Below are 16,046 nucleotides of genomic sequence, written 5' to 3'. Positions count from 1 at the left end.
CAGAGCATCACTCTCACACTATTTTGATGTATAGAGTTTTTTTTTATATAATAAAATGAACAGAAATTAGATATAATTTTCGGGTTATCAGTTCAACTTCTTCTATTCTTAAACGAGTAACTGTTTTCAGTTTTGCATTATATTTTTCTAACCTAAGAAAGAGGAATTCTGCCGTCCTCTAGCCATCGTTTCCGAGACACCACAGATGCCCCTCCTTTATACGTTGTCTAGTCTTTTTTTTAAATCTTGTTTTGTAACGCATTTACAGAACACTTGAGTGACGTCATTACTGCGCGCCCGCGTGTGGTCGGGTCAGGCGTCTGGACGCCGGGTAGCTTGTCAAATGAAATCGTTTAATTTGCTAAATAGTCTTTCTCGCACTAGTCAACTTTGCTCCCGGAGGACGAGGCCCGACGAGCCGTAGCATCAGCAGACATGTCTTACTGCAGGCAGGAAGGTAATTTTTATCTTCTTTCATTCATTTTTGCTTCCATGGCTGAGCAATGTCACCGAGCGACCCACCACCACCATGCTAGGCTAACGTCTACACCCAGTGAGACCTTACTGTTTGTTACAGTATGTCAGGAAACCGGCCAGCCTCCTGCTATAGCCAACACAGCTTTCAAACAGATTGCAGTACTTTTTGACTTAATGTTGTGATTACTGCAGCAAAGTGCATGTAAAACAGTGACTGCGGTGCTGTTAAACAACTAGCAGTGTTGCTCTTGGTGCTGCCATGAGTTTCAAGCAGTAGGTGAAAAGCCAGTCACTGTCATACTTATTATAGCTTTTCACCTGTCCTTGTTCTTCAGTCAGCACATAATCTTCTCAGTTAATTTTCAAAGTGGAGCCAGTTGTTTCAGTCAGCAAGCCTTTACTTGTTGCAGCAATGTAAGATTATAAATGAAAGTCATAGGCCCAGTAACCCATTTCCTCGCGTTTTTGTGTTTTGCCTTGTTTTCATTTAAGGTAAAGATCGCATCATCTTTGTGACGAAGGAAGACCATGAGACACCCAGCAACGCTGAGCTGGTAGCGGATGACCCCAACGATCCATACGAGGAACAGGGTCAGTCTTTCAGACTGTATAGATGTGCTTTCCAAAAGAATAATTCGATTTATTTGCTGATGTGCAGTTGTTTGCTCTCCATAGTGTAGTGGTTTACACATTTGCCTGACAAATGAAAGATCCCTGGTTCATCTCCTGAGAAGAGACACAAATCCCTGTGGCGATACATCAGGAAGGGTTTATGATGTGAAAGGATCTACCCACTGTGGCAGGTTCTTGTGAATAAGGGTGCAGCTGATAGTAGCTTCTTCTTATTTAATGATTATAATACTGCAAGTTCTAAGCCACCCCTCATATCTTTATATTTTCCTTCCAAGGAGACAAAATTTCAAGTGGTCTTGATCAATAGTTCTCACAGTTTCAATGTTTTTCTTTGGAAATTGACAGCTTTTGACACTCATCTTCAGTCTAGACCTTGTACCTGACCATTTCAGAGGGTTTTGTATTCTTTTATTTTGTATGCTACTTAACGGTAACTTATAACTCATTTGAGTTAAAAAAAAAAAAAAAAAAAGAACCAATATGTTCTTTAAAAAAATGAAAGGAAGCTGGACAGAAAAGATGGATTAATTATCAGTACCCCCCCCCTTTTCTTTTTTTAAATTTCTCAGATAACTTTTGTGAAAACCTTTATGCCGTAAACACAGGAATGTTTCTTTCTCTAAAGACCACCCCATATAAACAACATTAGACCCTCCCTGAGCACTAAATATCTGTGACTAATTAAGCAACAGTCAGATCTACTTTAGGTTATTTTGTAATGAATAGTTAATGAACAAGAGTGTGTGTATGTGACTCATTAGTAAAATACCATTTAGGCTTGGACACTGTGTGGCTCAGTTTTTTGTGATACTGTCCGCTAACAGCTACAGATCCAGATCTCTCTTGGTGATCTTGGTAGTGCAGGATGCACTACTTTAGTTTCATTAAACATTTAAGGTTTTCTGCTAACCTGCCACGCTCTGATGTCTTTAGGCCTCATCCTGCCAAATGGAGACATCAACTGGAACTGCCCGTGTCTGGGCGGGATGGCCAGCGGACCGTGCGGCTCTCAATTTAAAGAGGCCTTCTCGTGCTTCCACTACAGTAAGGAAGAAGTGAAGGGTTCCGAGTGCATCGACCATTTCCGTAACATGCAGGAGTGCATGCAGAGGTACCCCGAGCTCTATCCCCAGGAGGCCGACAAAGACGAGTCCGCCACCCCGTCTGACAGTGCTGCCTTAACATCCGAGAGCGACTCTACTGCGGTCACCTCAGCTGTTTCGTCTGACAGCACCTCACCTACAGACGACCAGGCCGCCAGCTAGAGTTGATTAGGTCAGTGTTAGAGACTTGTCCAAAAGGAGCTCCAATTGGTCTCTTCTCCTCCTCAAGCCTTCAGAGAGGGACTATTGATACAGTTCTGACACTCACAGGAAATCGACGGGCCATCAGGAGAAGAATTTCAGAGAGACGTAGAGCGTGTACACAAATACGAGCTGCTTTATTGGCTGAACACTTAAGAAAAAAACCTAATTAAGTTATCTGATTATTGACAGTGGGCCAAGTGATTTGCTTCAGGGACATCAGCCGAAATGCTCATTTTTATGCAGTGCAAACATGACTTGTTGCTTGTTCTCACGCCAGTCAGAATTTCAGCATTTGTAACTGTATCCCGAGGTCAGTTGTGTAGGAGTATAACTAAGCATTTATATTAGTCCATCTAAGAAATCAGAGGTAGATCTTTTGATTTGAGTGACGCTCAGCTTTATTTTACCTCAGACAGGTTTTTCAGCACTTCAACTTGTTTTCCACCACTCGAGACCAAAGCAGAAATAATCGACAGGAAAGCTGTTGAAGCATCTGTGCTGTTTTAGATGTTCTGTTTCTGACTTGTTGGCATCATGTATAAACCTACTGAGTCTCCATCTATAACTGTTAGTTTGGTCATCTCTTCCGTTAGTTTTCTATCTGGCCTGTCATATTTACCTGTGAATGCATTAATGTTTTTGTCATGTTAATGCAATCACGAGTCTTCAGTTGAATGCTGTGGTCACCACTCGTGGTTTTTCCAGATTAAAATGATTGCCTGACATTTTCAATCTCCGTTTTACTTTCATTCTAAAGAGAGAGGGCAGTGTCCCAGTTTCTTGTAGGATAAACATTTATATTTATTAGACAGTCGGCTGTGCTCATTCTTCAATGCTCAGATTTAACAAGGTGCTGGCAGTGTCCCAGAGTTTTGCGTTTTTTATTGACATAATTTTACGCAATTGTTGCAGGTTGATAAGCGCAACATTCACATTTGGCTGCACTCTGGTGGCTCTGCAGGCCACTGACGCACTTACTTCAGCTCATTGCCATGAAAGCAGGCTAAAATTATATGGACTTTGTTGTCCTGCTTAACGTAGCTATTAAAAGATGAGTAAACTGAAATGATAAGGGGGTGCAGGTGGTCATTACTTTACAACATTACTGGAGTAGGCTGTGGCATTTGAAATTTTGCTCAAATGGAACTAAAAGATATCAATAATCACCCCCCCACACAGTACACCCCTGAATTATAGATCCATGGGTTCACGTCAGATCACCTGGCTCATGTTCAGAGTCACTAAAACCACTGCTATGCTTAAACTGCAGCAGGTCTTCCTGCATATCTATCTGCATATCTAAATTCACAGAGTCCAAGCCACATGATTGGCTGATGAAATATTTTCTATATGAGCAGGTATAGCTGATGACGTGCCTGATGTTTCTATGTTAATTGCAGTATTTCACACTTGGTTTTCTGCTAATTAAATAAAAGGAGATGTAGTATTACAGGAAGATTTGTTAGCTTAACAAATCAAAGTATTTTTGCAGTAGCTATCCAGATCCAAAATGAATCTGACTATAAGGGGAAAAAACAAGCAAAAATAAAATCAACTATTTATACAAATTAGGTCTTTAACATCAAGTACAGCACCTTAAGTCAGACCACTTTAACATCCATTCATTCTCTTATGCACATGTTGGATGCTTCTCTTCAGTTATGAAGCCTCAACGAGCTGGACACGTTTGACTCCTGGATTTTCAGTCCACTATCTGAATTGGTCACTCACTCATGAGTATCTTGTAGAATCCTTCTGGATTGCATTCCTCCTCATATTTAGATCATATGGATCAGCGGCATCCATTTCTCAGGCTGTTTGATACAATCAGACCTACACGAGGTGTCCATGGAACCACGACGCTCTGCATAGTGACGAGCAAACGGCCCGTTGCACGCTCCTCTTTGCCTGCAAGCAGGTACTCCATACCTGCGAGAGAAAAAAAAATATAAACATACTGTATATGGATTCAATCTAAAACGTGAGTATTTTTATTGCAGGGATCTCAAACTCAGTGGGCCACATATGAAAGAAATCTGTCAGCATGACAGTTTGGGCTTGAATTGCCCAGATGTTAATTATAAAGCAGAATGTTTTTGTTAATTAATTTTATTTATTTGTTTAAAAATGTAAAAAACCCCAAAACAAAACCATTTTTATAAAATGTTTATATTAGATTGTGATGAATGGTAGATTATCTGTCATGTAATTGTTTATGAAGCTTATGCATAATAAGGAACATCTGTGGAACACCATTTCCACTTCCTACCGCTGTGAAACTCAATGCTGACATCGTTGCTCTAGTCCAGTCATCTTCCTTCAAACCAGTCAGCCTCCCCTCTGTGTACTTTAAATCTTTCATTTTCCCTTCTGGACTCCTTCGTGCAACCCACCTCCTCGCCATCTCTGCCTCACACAAGTCCCTTCATCCAAGCCTCCATCATTTCGTCACCACCACTATCAGTGTCTAGACTTCTGGGCGTCCTGCCCTAATGGCTATCACTACTGGGATTTCATTCTGCTGTTATTGGGGCATCAGAGTCTAATCACCAAATAGCATAATTGGATTCTATATATCAATAAGTCATATTCTTAGTATTGATATAAGTATTGGAGTCTTCTAGGTTTAACCTCCCTGCTTTATTGTTATTGATGGGGGATAATAGTTGGTTTTGCAGATGCCTTTTAAGATTTGCTTGAAACATTTCTTACCTGGGTTTAATATGGGGCATGTGCAGCCACGGCTGGTCCAGGACAGAGGATAGATGCTGGCGGTTCCTAAGCGCAGCGCCACCTGACCTGATCGAAGGACCTTGCGAACTTTGACGTGTACTTCGGCATGGCTGCCTTTGTCATGAGCAGACAACACATTGGCCTTGATGACTGTAACAGGCCACAAAGAAAGAAAACAGAGAGATCATTCTGAACCTTAAACCAAACTGTAGATGTATGCAATGTTTTTTAATCAAGTGAAGGCTGGACCTTTTGTTGCTTACCATAATCATGTTTGGTCTTACAGAGCTCAGACGCACTTCTCAGCTTTTTCTCTTTACAGCTACACTTCCCTGTGTATAGAAACAGAGTTATGCTCTGTATATAGGAGAAAAATGGTTGAACCAGTGTTATTCATCATAATGCAGATTAACATCACCTGTGTAATGCAGAGCAGAGACTGTGAGCTCCTGAGACAAGTGTGCTTCTTCTTCAGTTGGCAAAAAATGATCCAAATCAGGTATTTTCCCACCAATGGGCACATTTAACATTTGCTTATTTGTGTAGCTGTAAAAGTGGAATAAAGCATGTGATGGTTGCCAATTACTCATCATTCATTAAATTTAGTCTGATAAGTGAAAAATATCTACCTGTGGAGACACTGGCCAGTGAATGGATCACATTGGTGGGGGCATGTGCAAGGTTTGCATCCCTCCCCTCCAAAGCCCCAGTAGCCAGGTAGACAGTGGCTGCAGCTTGTGCCCCCTACACCAGATTTACAGTGGCACTGGCCACTCCTAGCGTGGCACCAGGGTTCCTCCTTTCCAGGTGGAGAAGGGAAAGAACCCTGAGGATCACACCAGCAGCCTGAGTGACAAAAGTTAATTAAAACAGTTAGAAAAGTACCAGCAGATGGAGCTATAGCATTTGTAAGCTTCCCCAATGTTGAATCTCTTTTACTAATAACAGCTATAGACATGTCAGCCAACCCAATGCCACAGTAAAACACCCCTCTGCCTTTTGACTCTTACGTGTGCACGTGTGGGGGGAGCTGAGGGGCAGGGATGGGCGGCGGTGGTAGCCATAGCGACAGCGATGGCATCTACGCCCCGCTGTGTTGTGCTGGCAGTCCTCACACACACCCCCACTGAGTCTGCCAGAGGAAAGCCATGCCCGCTGAGAGAAGTGGCAGGTAGCTGCGTGACCATGGCACTCACACTCTTTGGTTGTGAGGATGTGTGATGTCACAGCGATCAGGATGAGAGAGATGAGAGAAAGTGAACAGGTAACACGCTTAGCATGGTCCAATTTAAAATTAAAGTAACCAAGACATTCAACTGTGTATTTAATTTAAAAGGTTTGGACTGCATTAATTTTTTTAGGCAAGTGAACACGATTGCTTCTTGTCTTAGTCATTCACACTCACACACAAATAACCATGCATGTTACTACCCTCCCATCTGGAGCAATGCTTGGTCCAGTATCTTGGCCAGGAGGAGTTGGGGTTTGCACCACCAACTCTGCAACTAGTAGACAACCTGCAATCCATCACATCCTCCTCTAACTATTCACATCTTTCCCCCCATGCTTCAAAATCTTCTCTCCTCTCTGTTATTTTCCTTTGTCAGCAAAACAGCATCTCACATACGTAACAGCTGTACAAAGCTGCTGTTGGTTACTTACTCTGGCATGAGTTGGCCTCCCCACTGCTTCCATTGGCAGGCCTCCAAGGTTGATCATTGTAGAGCGGGGCGCACTTGTCACAGTGATCTCCAGCTGTGTGGTGAGTACACAGACACCTACCAAACACCTGGAAGACACATCTTCATCTACATTTGATTTTGTTGCAGATGCCTGCTGTACAAAGAACCATAAAATATGTCAAGGCTTAATGTAAAGTGTCAATTTAAAGGACCTTTAACTGTGACCTAATCTAATCTCTTTAAACCAATATTCTGAATGTGTAATTAATTATTTTTGTACCTTTTTCACTTCAGGGTTTTATCTTTTCCTTTTGATACAAGCATACATACATGCAGGATAAAATGCTCACCATGTTACTGTCCTCTGTTTCCTTGTTTCCATTGTTGTGTGGTACACAATACTCAGCATGTCCATGGCACAGGCAGGTGCCTCTTGCCAGTAAAGTATAAATAGCATAAGGTGCTGAAGCAGAATTTTCTGAACTGGACGGGGGGCTGTGGACTGAGGATGTGATGCTTGTCCAGCGTCCTGGGGGGGTCAGAGCTGGGCTACAGGTCTGGAATTTTAGCAGTCTGACACGGAGATTTGTGATGGTCAGGTGAGAGAGGGCCTCTGGACTGTAGGGGTCGAGTGTCATAGCACTGCTGGGGTTTAGAGTACGTAATATGACCTAGAAGGAGAAACATAGCTTTAAACTGCACTGAATGAAACATTTGCACAATGCATTATATCCAAATATCCTCTACCTCTCCACCCGTGCAGGGTGCAGCATCAGTATAGCGGGATGTACACGGTGACCCTGGCTGATTGAAGTCATCAGGCAAACCGAATTCTAAGCTGCAATTATACGCAAAAACCTTTAAAGCTTCCCACGTCTTTCCAAAGTCCACTGAGCGTTCAATGGCCATGGCAGCAGGCCGCGGTGACTTGAACACCAAAACCAAGTGAGTAAGACAGAATTTCGTTTCCAGGTCTAAACGTATCTCATCCTGCTGCCCCCGCATGGTTCTACGTCCACCTGATGCCCACCAGGTATCTGGATGCAAGAAAGGGTCATCAGTCATGTGAAGAGCTGGGTGAGGATCCTGAGAGCAGGCCTGAGGACTGACAGAAGGTTGGGGACACAGAGGATGCTGGGATGTGCTGTTCCCACAGCAGTTTGAGAGGGTGAACAGGGTCCTGCCACTTGCCAGGTTTCCTATGGGTGGACTACAGGCACGGTCCAGGCAACTAGAAACTGAGGCAGAGGGTGAATGAGAGTCAGTGAGAGTGTGAGACAGTAGTGGAAAATGTTTATTCCATGACTGAGCAATACAGATCGTTCTTTTGATCTGCCGATGTCCGTGCTGCCAGTGCATTTTCCAACACATGGCATTGCGGACAAAGCCAAAGTGCTGCTCATTACGTTTTCCATGAATATTTAATTTGCCTGACCGCTGTGCTGTCACAGAATCCTGTCCTGCCCTCCCGACTGGACAGCGCTAAGACTCGGGTTACATGTAATGGAAGGACACAAAGCTGTCAGACTATCAAATGCATCAGGAGCGAGCGTAACTTTTGCTTTACGTTTGGGACAAGATCTAAAAACACAGCGAGTTCTTCAGTGTCATAGAAATTTACGTTCTTTACAATAACTCGGTAACCTAAAACATAACCCGAAATAGAGGGCACAAGGTCGCTGCTGATTTTTTTTATTTTTTTTATTTTTTTTTAGAAATAAGAGCATCACTGCAAACGGATGATGCGCCTCACCTGCTTCGCTGCCGCGCATCACAACCAAAAATAGCCAACCGAGAGCCACCAGCATCAGATGTCGAGATGTCCCGAGCATATTAGACAGCGTTGTCCTCGTTCCTGCTGTGTTTACAACATGCATGGTGCGTCACACGCTTCCCCGCAGAGGTGGGTTCCAACATAATGTGTGCCCTAATTAACAGTCCAACTCATTTCTTTGGCTAATTACGCAATGCGCAAAGTGTCCAGATAAATCCAAGAGTAAGTAATTTTTTTCTCCCTCGATGTCCTTCCAGACGTCTGAGGCCCAGTTCATCGTCAGGGACGGCTTTCTCGAACAGATGCGGACTGTGCGTTTCAGGTGCACCAAATGAGAAGTCAGTCTTTCGGCAGCGAATTTAAAGCGAAATATTGCTAATTTGCACGTGATAGACCTTTCATGTCCTCCTTACTGCTCCAACTAAAATGCAAATAAACTCAAGTAAACATTTCCACGAATATCCATCCAATGCGACATCTGTGTGCACCGCCCAAGTCCAAAGCTCCATGCATTTATGCACAGAGGAGTGTTGGCTCTATTTATGGATCTCCTCCACCCACCCACCCACACGCACACACAAATAAAACACCCCTATTTTACTTCAATCTGCCAATCTTTTATCCACATTGTGGTGTGTCGTGCGCTCTATAGGGAAGGGACGTGCGATTTCAATGTCAGTCAGTCTCACACACGAGCTAAACCAGGTCCCCTCACTAACCTTAATAGGGCTATTTAATTACTTTATCTGCTTCTGCCCCTTTGTTTTTCAGTAGCATTAATTCCAAGTCATAATGCTCTTTGAAGTCTGTAGCGGGAAGAAATGGGGAGTGGGGAGCCAAGAATACTCCTTCGTGCAGTTATTTGCAGCTTGATGGACATTATGGCAACAAAAGGAACGTTCATGCAAATGAGAAGGACAAGAAAAGAGCAATTCTTCTTTAAAAACCGGCTGCCTGAATAGATTACAGTGACGTTTTTCTTTTTAACACTGGAATATAAACACATGTTCTGGTACTTAAAAAACATACCGTACAGTTCTTCGCTGAGCTTGATGCATTTTCTCTTCCTGGCGCGCACACACACAACAAATTGGGACAATAAACACAATGTCTCCTCAGTTTTATGGCTTAACTTCAAATAAAGGGGCGCTCGGAAAATCGGAAGAGACGCACAGAATTGGATTGGTTTCCATAAACGTCCCCAGTGACATAGAAAGTGTTTGTAGGACTGCCTGCCTGGTTGTGTGAAGTCAAAAAAAAAATGGAATTAGAAAGATTAGCATGGACCAGCCATGATGTATTATTTTTGTTACCTTCAGGAAAATGACAGTTAATTTTCATTTTACCTCTACAATGCACAACTCTGTTGCTTGTGAAGCTCGCACACAAGAATTTCACTCACATGTGCTGTACCAATGTACCTGCACATGTGATGTGACAATAAAAGTGATTTGATTTGATTTGATAATCCTTGAAAGCGCATTTCCTGTCCTTTATGTCTGGATTTAGAATATTCGAGATGACATTATTTATGATCATTTATTTACATTTAAGAATATATTTCTCTTTTAATACAAATATAGAGAGCTTACTCAATATGGACAAAAAAATCTATTTACATTTGTTAATGCAAAGTCAACTATGTCACCAAATTTCATAGGAAGTTATTATCCATGAAGAAATCTGTGCCTGCGTCATCTGTCTCCCTCAAAATGACTGACAGAGTTTTCCTAGCCCACCTGACTGTGTGTGATATTTTAAACTGGGAGCCATTGCGTTGCAATAAATACTTCTAGCCATTAAAACAGTGCAGACCCCCACCAATGTGTTTTGAACCTTGAAGCCAAAATGAGCAGTTAAAGGCAATTTACTTGCAGTGGTGATTGCTTGTTGCTCTTTAAAATGTTTTATAGCTCTGCTGCAAACTTTTACCTCAAACCTACAATTTTCAAGCCTTTTTCAAAATGATAACACTCAGACGCAATAAGAACTTGTGCTAGAGCCAACTATACCACAGCAATGATTTGACTCTATGCTATATCCATTACCCGTTCTCCTCAAACGCACAAATCCACACGGACACCTGTGAAAAGATGTGAAATCAACTGCATGTGTGCTGTTAATGCAGAACCGACTCTAAATTGTGCTAAAGCAGTCATAGACTACAGCATGTCTGTGTGTCTCCAGCATTACCAGATAACAGCAAATCCCTCATAAATGGCATTGCCCTAATCTCTCATAAAACTATTCTTAGCATGTAGTGCACTGCTGGAGTAAAACGAAAGGAGAAACCGTGAGATGTGTGATGTAGGCCAGCCTCTCAGGCTTTATTGTGTACAGGCCCGCCAGGCACGAGCTGCTCTCAGAGTGGAAAGCAAGAGGAAAGAGAGATGAAAGAGTGAAGGAAGAAATTTACAACAGATATAGATGAAGTGACATCCATCTGAGATTTTTTTTACAGCATTTTTTGCAAATAATGTTTTGACAATAAAAATGATCATTCTGCTGTTCGTTTTTTGTTTGTTTGTTGGTAGGATGAATAGTAAAGTGTGAACATATTTAAAAAATAATTTAGAAAAGGAGAAATTAATCCAATCCACTGTTTCCAACATGTGCTGCACTCCTTTTTCCAAGCAAATACATTCTCTCAATGTTCGAGATGTATCTTCATCAAAGCTTCCAGCTGTGAGAGGTCAAATACCAGCCTGAAAGGGTCAGGGGGATCTCCTACCTGCCCCATGACTGCTCCTCTAATTGCTCCTCTTTCTCTCATTTACAGGGCTTAATGGGGGCCGGTGGGGTTAGAGAGCCAGGGTCAGAGGAACAGGGACCCCCTACCTCTCACCCTTAGTGTTTGTCCAGGCTGTTCATACATGTGTGTGTCAAGCACATGTAGTCCACACTTCCGCATCTACTTCTCCCTTCATGCTTTATTTGTGATCTACATGTCAGCTCATTTGTATCTCCAGGGATGAAGAGGATTAAGCTCCTTCCTTACATGACTTTACTCCACATGGGCCCAGAGGCCGACATGATCGCGCTTTCATTTGACTTTCTTTTCTCCAGCTTAATTTAAAACATCTCCATTTTGTTGTGGACATTTTGCTATGGCAACACACGGTAGGATTTCATGACATTATCCACTGGCCACAGGGGCAACCAGTAAAAGACATGGTGTGCTTGAGTTAAGCACTCGGGTTAGAATTTAAATTTTAAATACTTTAGCCTGAAAACACCAGTTGAAATGTGGTAGAAAGATCTATGGTTCAAATATAATGGCAAGATTAGAGGTGTATTTCCCCAGGATTGCAGGACCAAGTCGGTCCATTGCTTTAATTTGTTATCACTGTGAGAATGATAACCAGTGTGGAAAGCTTTCAAAGAGACATCCTTACTAGTGTTTATTGTAACAGTCCTCATGTCGCACATTGACATTAATCAAGCGCAGACAGCTTACAGGCAGACTGCTAACTTGTTGTTCATTTGCACATCTACTTTGCGTGTGTGTGAGATGATGTGACAATAAAAAGTGATTTGATTTGATTTGATTTGATGTGCATGCTTACGTTCCAGCATCATAGGTTTAGATTACACTGTGCCTCTTTGATGTGAGAGAATGAATGACACAGATTAAGTTGTCAGGCCAGAAAATGATAGACGCCAGATGAGGCAGAATGACAAATAATGTCCTCTGGGAAGCCCAGGGGCACACTGCCAAAACAATAATGTGTGCATCTGTGAACTCATGGGTGGATTTGTGAGTGTTTGCTCACAGAAGAGTTATGGCGATAATCTTACATATGTGTAACCTTAATTGAAACAATCCAGAACTGTTCCCGTATACAGAGAAAATGGGAAAATTAGCCTCCCTGTGAAATTTTATGTTTTTGTTTAAAATTTTCCAAATACTTTTTCATCAGTGTAAGGAATTTTTCAGCATAGCATTTCTAAACATACTTATTTTCCTTAGAAGCAGAAATCATTTCTGCTTGACACAATAACAGAATTATTTCAGAAAGAACAAACAAATATTACCAAAGCCAGTGGTATTAGCTTCCTGAAAAACTGACCTTTTTATTGAGCCACAGCATAAAGTGCTGCTGTGCAGTGATGTGCTTTAACTTTTTGATGCTCAAATCAAGTTTAAACTGAGGGTTTTCTTGAATTTACACACAGTATAAAAACATCAGCAAAGGTTTAAGCTGTCATTTAAGAAATAATCATGCCAAAAACAAAATAAATCCCTTTAGATTTGAGGGGAAGAAAGATTTGCTGATGCCTACAAAGCAGGAGGCGGATATACAAAGTTATCACAGCGTTTCCAAGTATCATCAAGAAATTCAAAAAGTGCCACACAGTGCAGAACAAGACTGATAAAGGTAGGAAGCAAAGGATTTCAAAAGATTTCATCTCTAGCCAGTTTTGAAATGTGTCTTAAGATCCCAAAACAACTGCCAAACACTAATGAATGACTTAGCCAAGTCAGAGAACCGTAGAGAGAACTCAGTAATGGGTGACCTCCAATTCTGCAGAAGTTACACCTTCAAGCCAGACTAAAGTATGCTAAGGACAACCTTAGGAAAGCATATTGGAAGCACATCATTTGATCAAATTAAATAAACGAGAGTTTTTTTGACCACAAAGATGCTGCCTTTAATTTAGAGAAAGAAAGGAGAGCTCAGGAGGCGTGTGTGAGACTCGCTGAAAACTACAGCAAACCGCTGCAGGCTGTAATCCAGCAAAAGGGACACAGAACTGATGATCAGCACTGGGTGTGCTGATGATTTTAACCCTGGCACCTTTTGTTTCTGTGTGAAAAGTGAAATAATTTAATCATCCAAAATAAAACCAGGATATTTGGAAAAGCTGTGCTAAAAAAAAAATCTGTGCTCTGTTTGACAGCATTTGGCAAATACTTAAAAAAAAAAAGGAAATTTAAGAATAATTCTGCTTTCCTCCTATTCGTTACTGATTCTAAACAAGCATGCTGGGAATGCACCAGTTGAAAGTTGATGACTTATTAATAGATGAAACTGTATACTGTACACATACACACATGAAAGTACACATTAAATACTGTCCACTTAATCTTTTGTCTCTGATTTTTTTTTTTTTTTTTGGTATATCTGTTTATGATAATCAACTAAGAAACTCACTATTTCCTTATGTTTGTGACTCACATAAACACACTGTCACTCCGACACATGAACATATGCACGAACACATGCATGCAAGCACTGACACAGTCACTTGATAACCTTTTACTTTGCCCACCCACCCACTCACACACACACTGGTTTTCTACAACAATAACACACTACATGTGCTGTGGATTCAATTCACTGCCTTCTCGTTCTTCCAGCTCAGATTTAAACTCCCAGTTAGATGAAACACATGTTTCAAACAGCTTCAGTAAATTCAAAGAAAAATACTTTGGCATGAAAATGTGACATAAATAGCAAACAGCGAAATGAAGAAAGCAGCATAATGAAGCAGGGTTACGTGATTAACACTAATTCTAGGAGTTTGGGATAAGTTACAAAATTAATGCTTGTGCTTAAATAAACCCAAATGGGTTTTTAGCTTTGAGTATTTTTACTTTGTCCCCCTTCAGAAGTCATGCTTAGAAATGGGGAAAATGAAAAATCAAATGCAGCTGCTTCAGGTCCCAGGACATAAGTTGCAGGCTCTGGGCCGCTTTGTTGCTTTGAGGCCCTTTTCAACTCATTAAAAGTGTTTTTATTGGCATACCAAGTCCACCTGTGAGTCATCCAACTCATGATGGCAACTTCAATGCATAGCCAAGTGCAAAGGTCACCGTTAAACAACAGTAACTCATAGGAGCAGGCAATGTCAAAAATGAAATCTGCACGGGTAAAATGCAGAGGAACAAAGCGCGGCCATGTTAATGTGACATTTGCTGCCCTCGTGGTGCGTCTTTTTCATTTATCAACTGACACTCGTGACATTCATTGACCACTGTGGTGTTATCTTCCAGATCAGATGCCCTTTAAATAAGAAAAAGGGCTTCGAAACGTGGTGTTTGTTCTAGGTGTATATTATTCTCACTGTGTTTCCAGGGGTTTGAGCTCCAGAGTCTAAATGTGCAAATATATATAATCCCTTACGAGCATTTGTTATCCATACTCTCAGAACATTTAACGATGCTCCCTGGGAGTGTAAAATAAATAAATAAATAAATAAATAAATCACACTCTAACAGGGGTGTGGGCCCACTTTTGTGGTTGGATTTGTGGTTTCTCCATAAGAAAAGAGGTATGTGGGAATCTGTGCAACCATTAAGGCCTTCCTGGACTGCCCAACAATGAGGCAGCGAAGGAGGAATAAGTGGTGTTTGATCCTATCAACCAACATCTGGCCTACAGGAGGAGCTAAAGTTAGCAGCCCATGCTGATGTCATTAGGGTAAAATAGCAAGTATACTGGCAAAGGCACAGTGTTCCCAACATGACAGCACTGTTAGTGTAGTAGGGAGGTGGCAGAGATGAGGACAGATTATACCTGCTGGTGATTATGTAACTGACTCATCTTCATGTCCTTTTAACAGCTGATCTCTTTTGTCAGTCTTCAGCTCCTAGGCTGCTGGAGTTAGCAGGGAGGCCTCCTGGGAGAGAATGAGAAATACAGGGTGGATCAAGGCTGTAACAAAGCTTTTTAGAGTTTAATCAGTTCCACTCATCGAGAGTTGCTGGCCCCATCTGTCCAATCAAGTCCCATTTCCATGGCGGGCTCCTGGCTCCAAAGATGGCTACAGTACTGTCAGCCAGACTTTGATAGGCAACTCTGTTTCGAGGACCACCACCTCATCAGAGACTTGTGGTTCTTGTGTGGGTTTCTTTGGAACCTCTATCGGCCGGATCTTCTCGCTGATGTAATCAATAGCTCTGGCATGTGTTAATCATTAATAAACTGCTGTGGTCAGGATGATTTAAGCGCTGAGAGCACTCTGATATGATAATGTCATTAGATGTGGGTTGTTTAGCTCCTTAGGGAAGTTTTTTATTTTCATGTCCTTTTTGTGTGAGATCATCGTTTTGGAGCTCTTTTCAGTCTGGGACAATGAAGAAAAAGACTCCTAGCTAAACATTTAAGCAAGCCCATCCTAAATGATAGATATGTGTGGCACAGAATTACAACATCGATAGGACCCATATCAATTCAGTAAGGCTACGTTCACACTGCAGGTGTTAATGCTCAATTCCGATTTTTTGATCGAGTCCGATTTTTTTGTCTGCTTGTTCACACTACAAATAAAATGCGCCAGCAAACGCTCTCTAGTGTGAACGCTCAAAGTGGCCCGCATGCGCAAAAGAAGACGTCACACACAACGCACTAGACCCAGAGCAAACAGTATTGTTTGACTGATGGCCCTTAATATAAAGACTTCGGACTTTACGTTTCCCAATTTTTGCTTTAAGTT

The 16,046-nt window shown here is 41.7% G+C and overlaps 2 protein-coding genes across 3 annotated transcripts; one reads left to right on the top strand and one right to left on the bottom strand.

The window, feature by feature from the left end:
* Positions 1–276: 276 nt before the first annotated feature.
* Positions 277–3,174, top strand: chchd4a (coiled-coil-helix-coiled-coil-helix domain containing 4a). The gene is made up of 3 exons (XM_086291605.1): positions 277–457; positions 970–1,068; positions 2,044–3,174. Exons 1-3 carry the CDS (start codon positions 436–438, stop codon positions 2,373–2,375), a joined length of 453 nt encoding a protein of 150 aa, XP_086147731.1. The 5' UTR covers positions 277–435; the 3' UTR covers positions 2,376–3,174.
* LOC147330054 (netrin-4) lies at positions 2,089–9,145 on the bottom strand. 2 transcript variants are annotated; one of them, XM_086291601.1, is made up of 10 exons: positions 8,586–9,145; positions 7,580–8,070; positions 7,183–7,503; positions 6,813–6,939; positions 6,161–6,349; positions 5,780–5,996; positions 5,569–5,696; positions 5,414–5,482; positions 5,130–5,300; positions 2,090–4,346 (listed from the first exon to the last, which is right to left on the bottom strand). In XM_086291601.1, the coding sequence occupies exons 1-10, from the start codon at positions 8,707–8,709 to the stop codon at positions 4,210–4,212; spliced, it is 1,974 nt and encodes a 657-aa protein (XP_086147727.1). In that variant the 5' UTR covers positions 8,710–9,145; the 3' UTR covers positions 2,090–4,209. The 2 variants fall into 2 exon arrangements, with proteins under 2 accessions (XP_086147726.1, XP_086147727.1); XM_086291600.1 differs by lacking the exon at positions 8,586–9,145 and having other exon boundaries at positions 2,089–4,346; positions 7,580–8,203.
* Between the last annotated feature and the right edge of the window lie 6,901 nt (positions 9,146–16,046).

This window comes from Aulonocara sp. 'chitande type north' Nkhata Bay, linkage group LG5, assembly GCF_057382095.1.
Source record: "Aulonocara sp. 'chitande type north' Nkhata Bay isolate Kocher_YH1m ecotype deep benthic linkage group LG5, A_spYH_male_GT1.1, whole genome shotgun sequence".
Taxonomy (NCBI): Eukaryota; Metazoa; Chordata; class Actinopteri; order Cichliformes; family Cichlidae; genus Aulonocara; species Aulonocara sp. 'chitande type north' Nkhata Bay.
The sequence above is the reverse complement of the archived record's forward strand: the minus strand, read 5'-3'. Positions and strand labels throughout refer to the sequence as shown.

Excerpts from the sequence above, each read along its gene's own strand:
- chchd4a (XM_086291605.1), top strand. The coding sequence starts at position 436 with ATGTCTTACTGCAGGCAGGAAG. Across the intron at positions 458-969 it reads GTCTTACTGCAGGCAGGAAG|GTAAAGATCGCATCATCTTT; the intron begins GTAATTTTTATC and ends TTTTCATTTAAG. Across the intron at positions 1,069-2,043 it reads CGATCCATACGAGGAACAGG|GCCTCATCCTGCCAAATGGA; the intron begins GTCAGTCTTTCA and ends TGATGTCTTTAG.
- LOC147330054 (XM_086291600.1), bottom strand. The coding sequence starts at position 8,203 with ATGTGTTGGAAAATGCACTGGCAGCACGGACATCGGCAGATCAAAAGA. Across the intron at positions 5,697-5,779 it reads ACTGGCCAGTGTCTCCACAG|CTACACAAATAAGCAAATGT; the intron begins GTAGATATTTTT and ends CCACTTTTACAG. Across the intron at positions 5,483-5,568 it reads CTCTGCTCTGCATTACACAG|GGAAGTGTAGCTGTAAAGAG; the intron begins GTGATGTTAATC and ends TTCTATACACAG.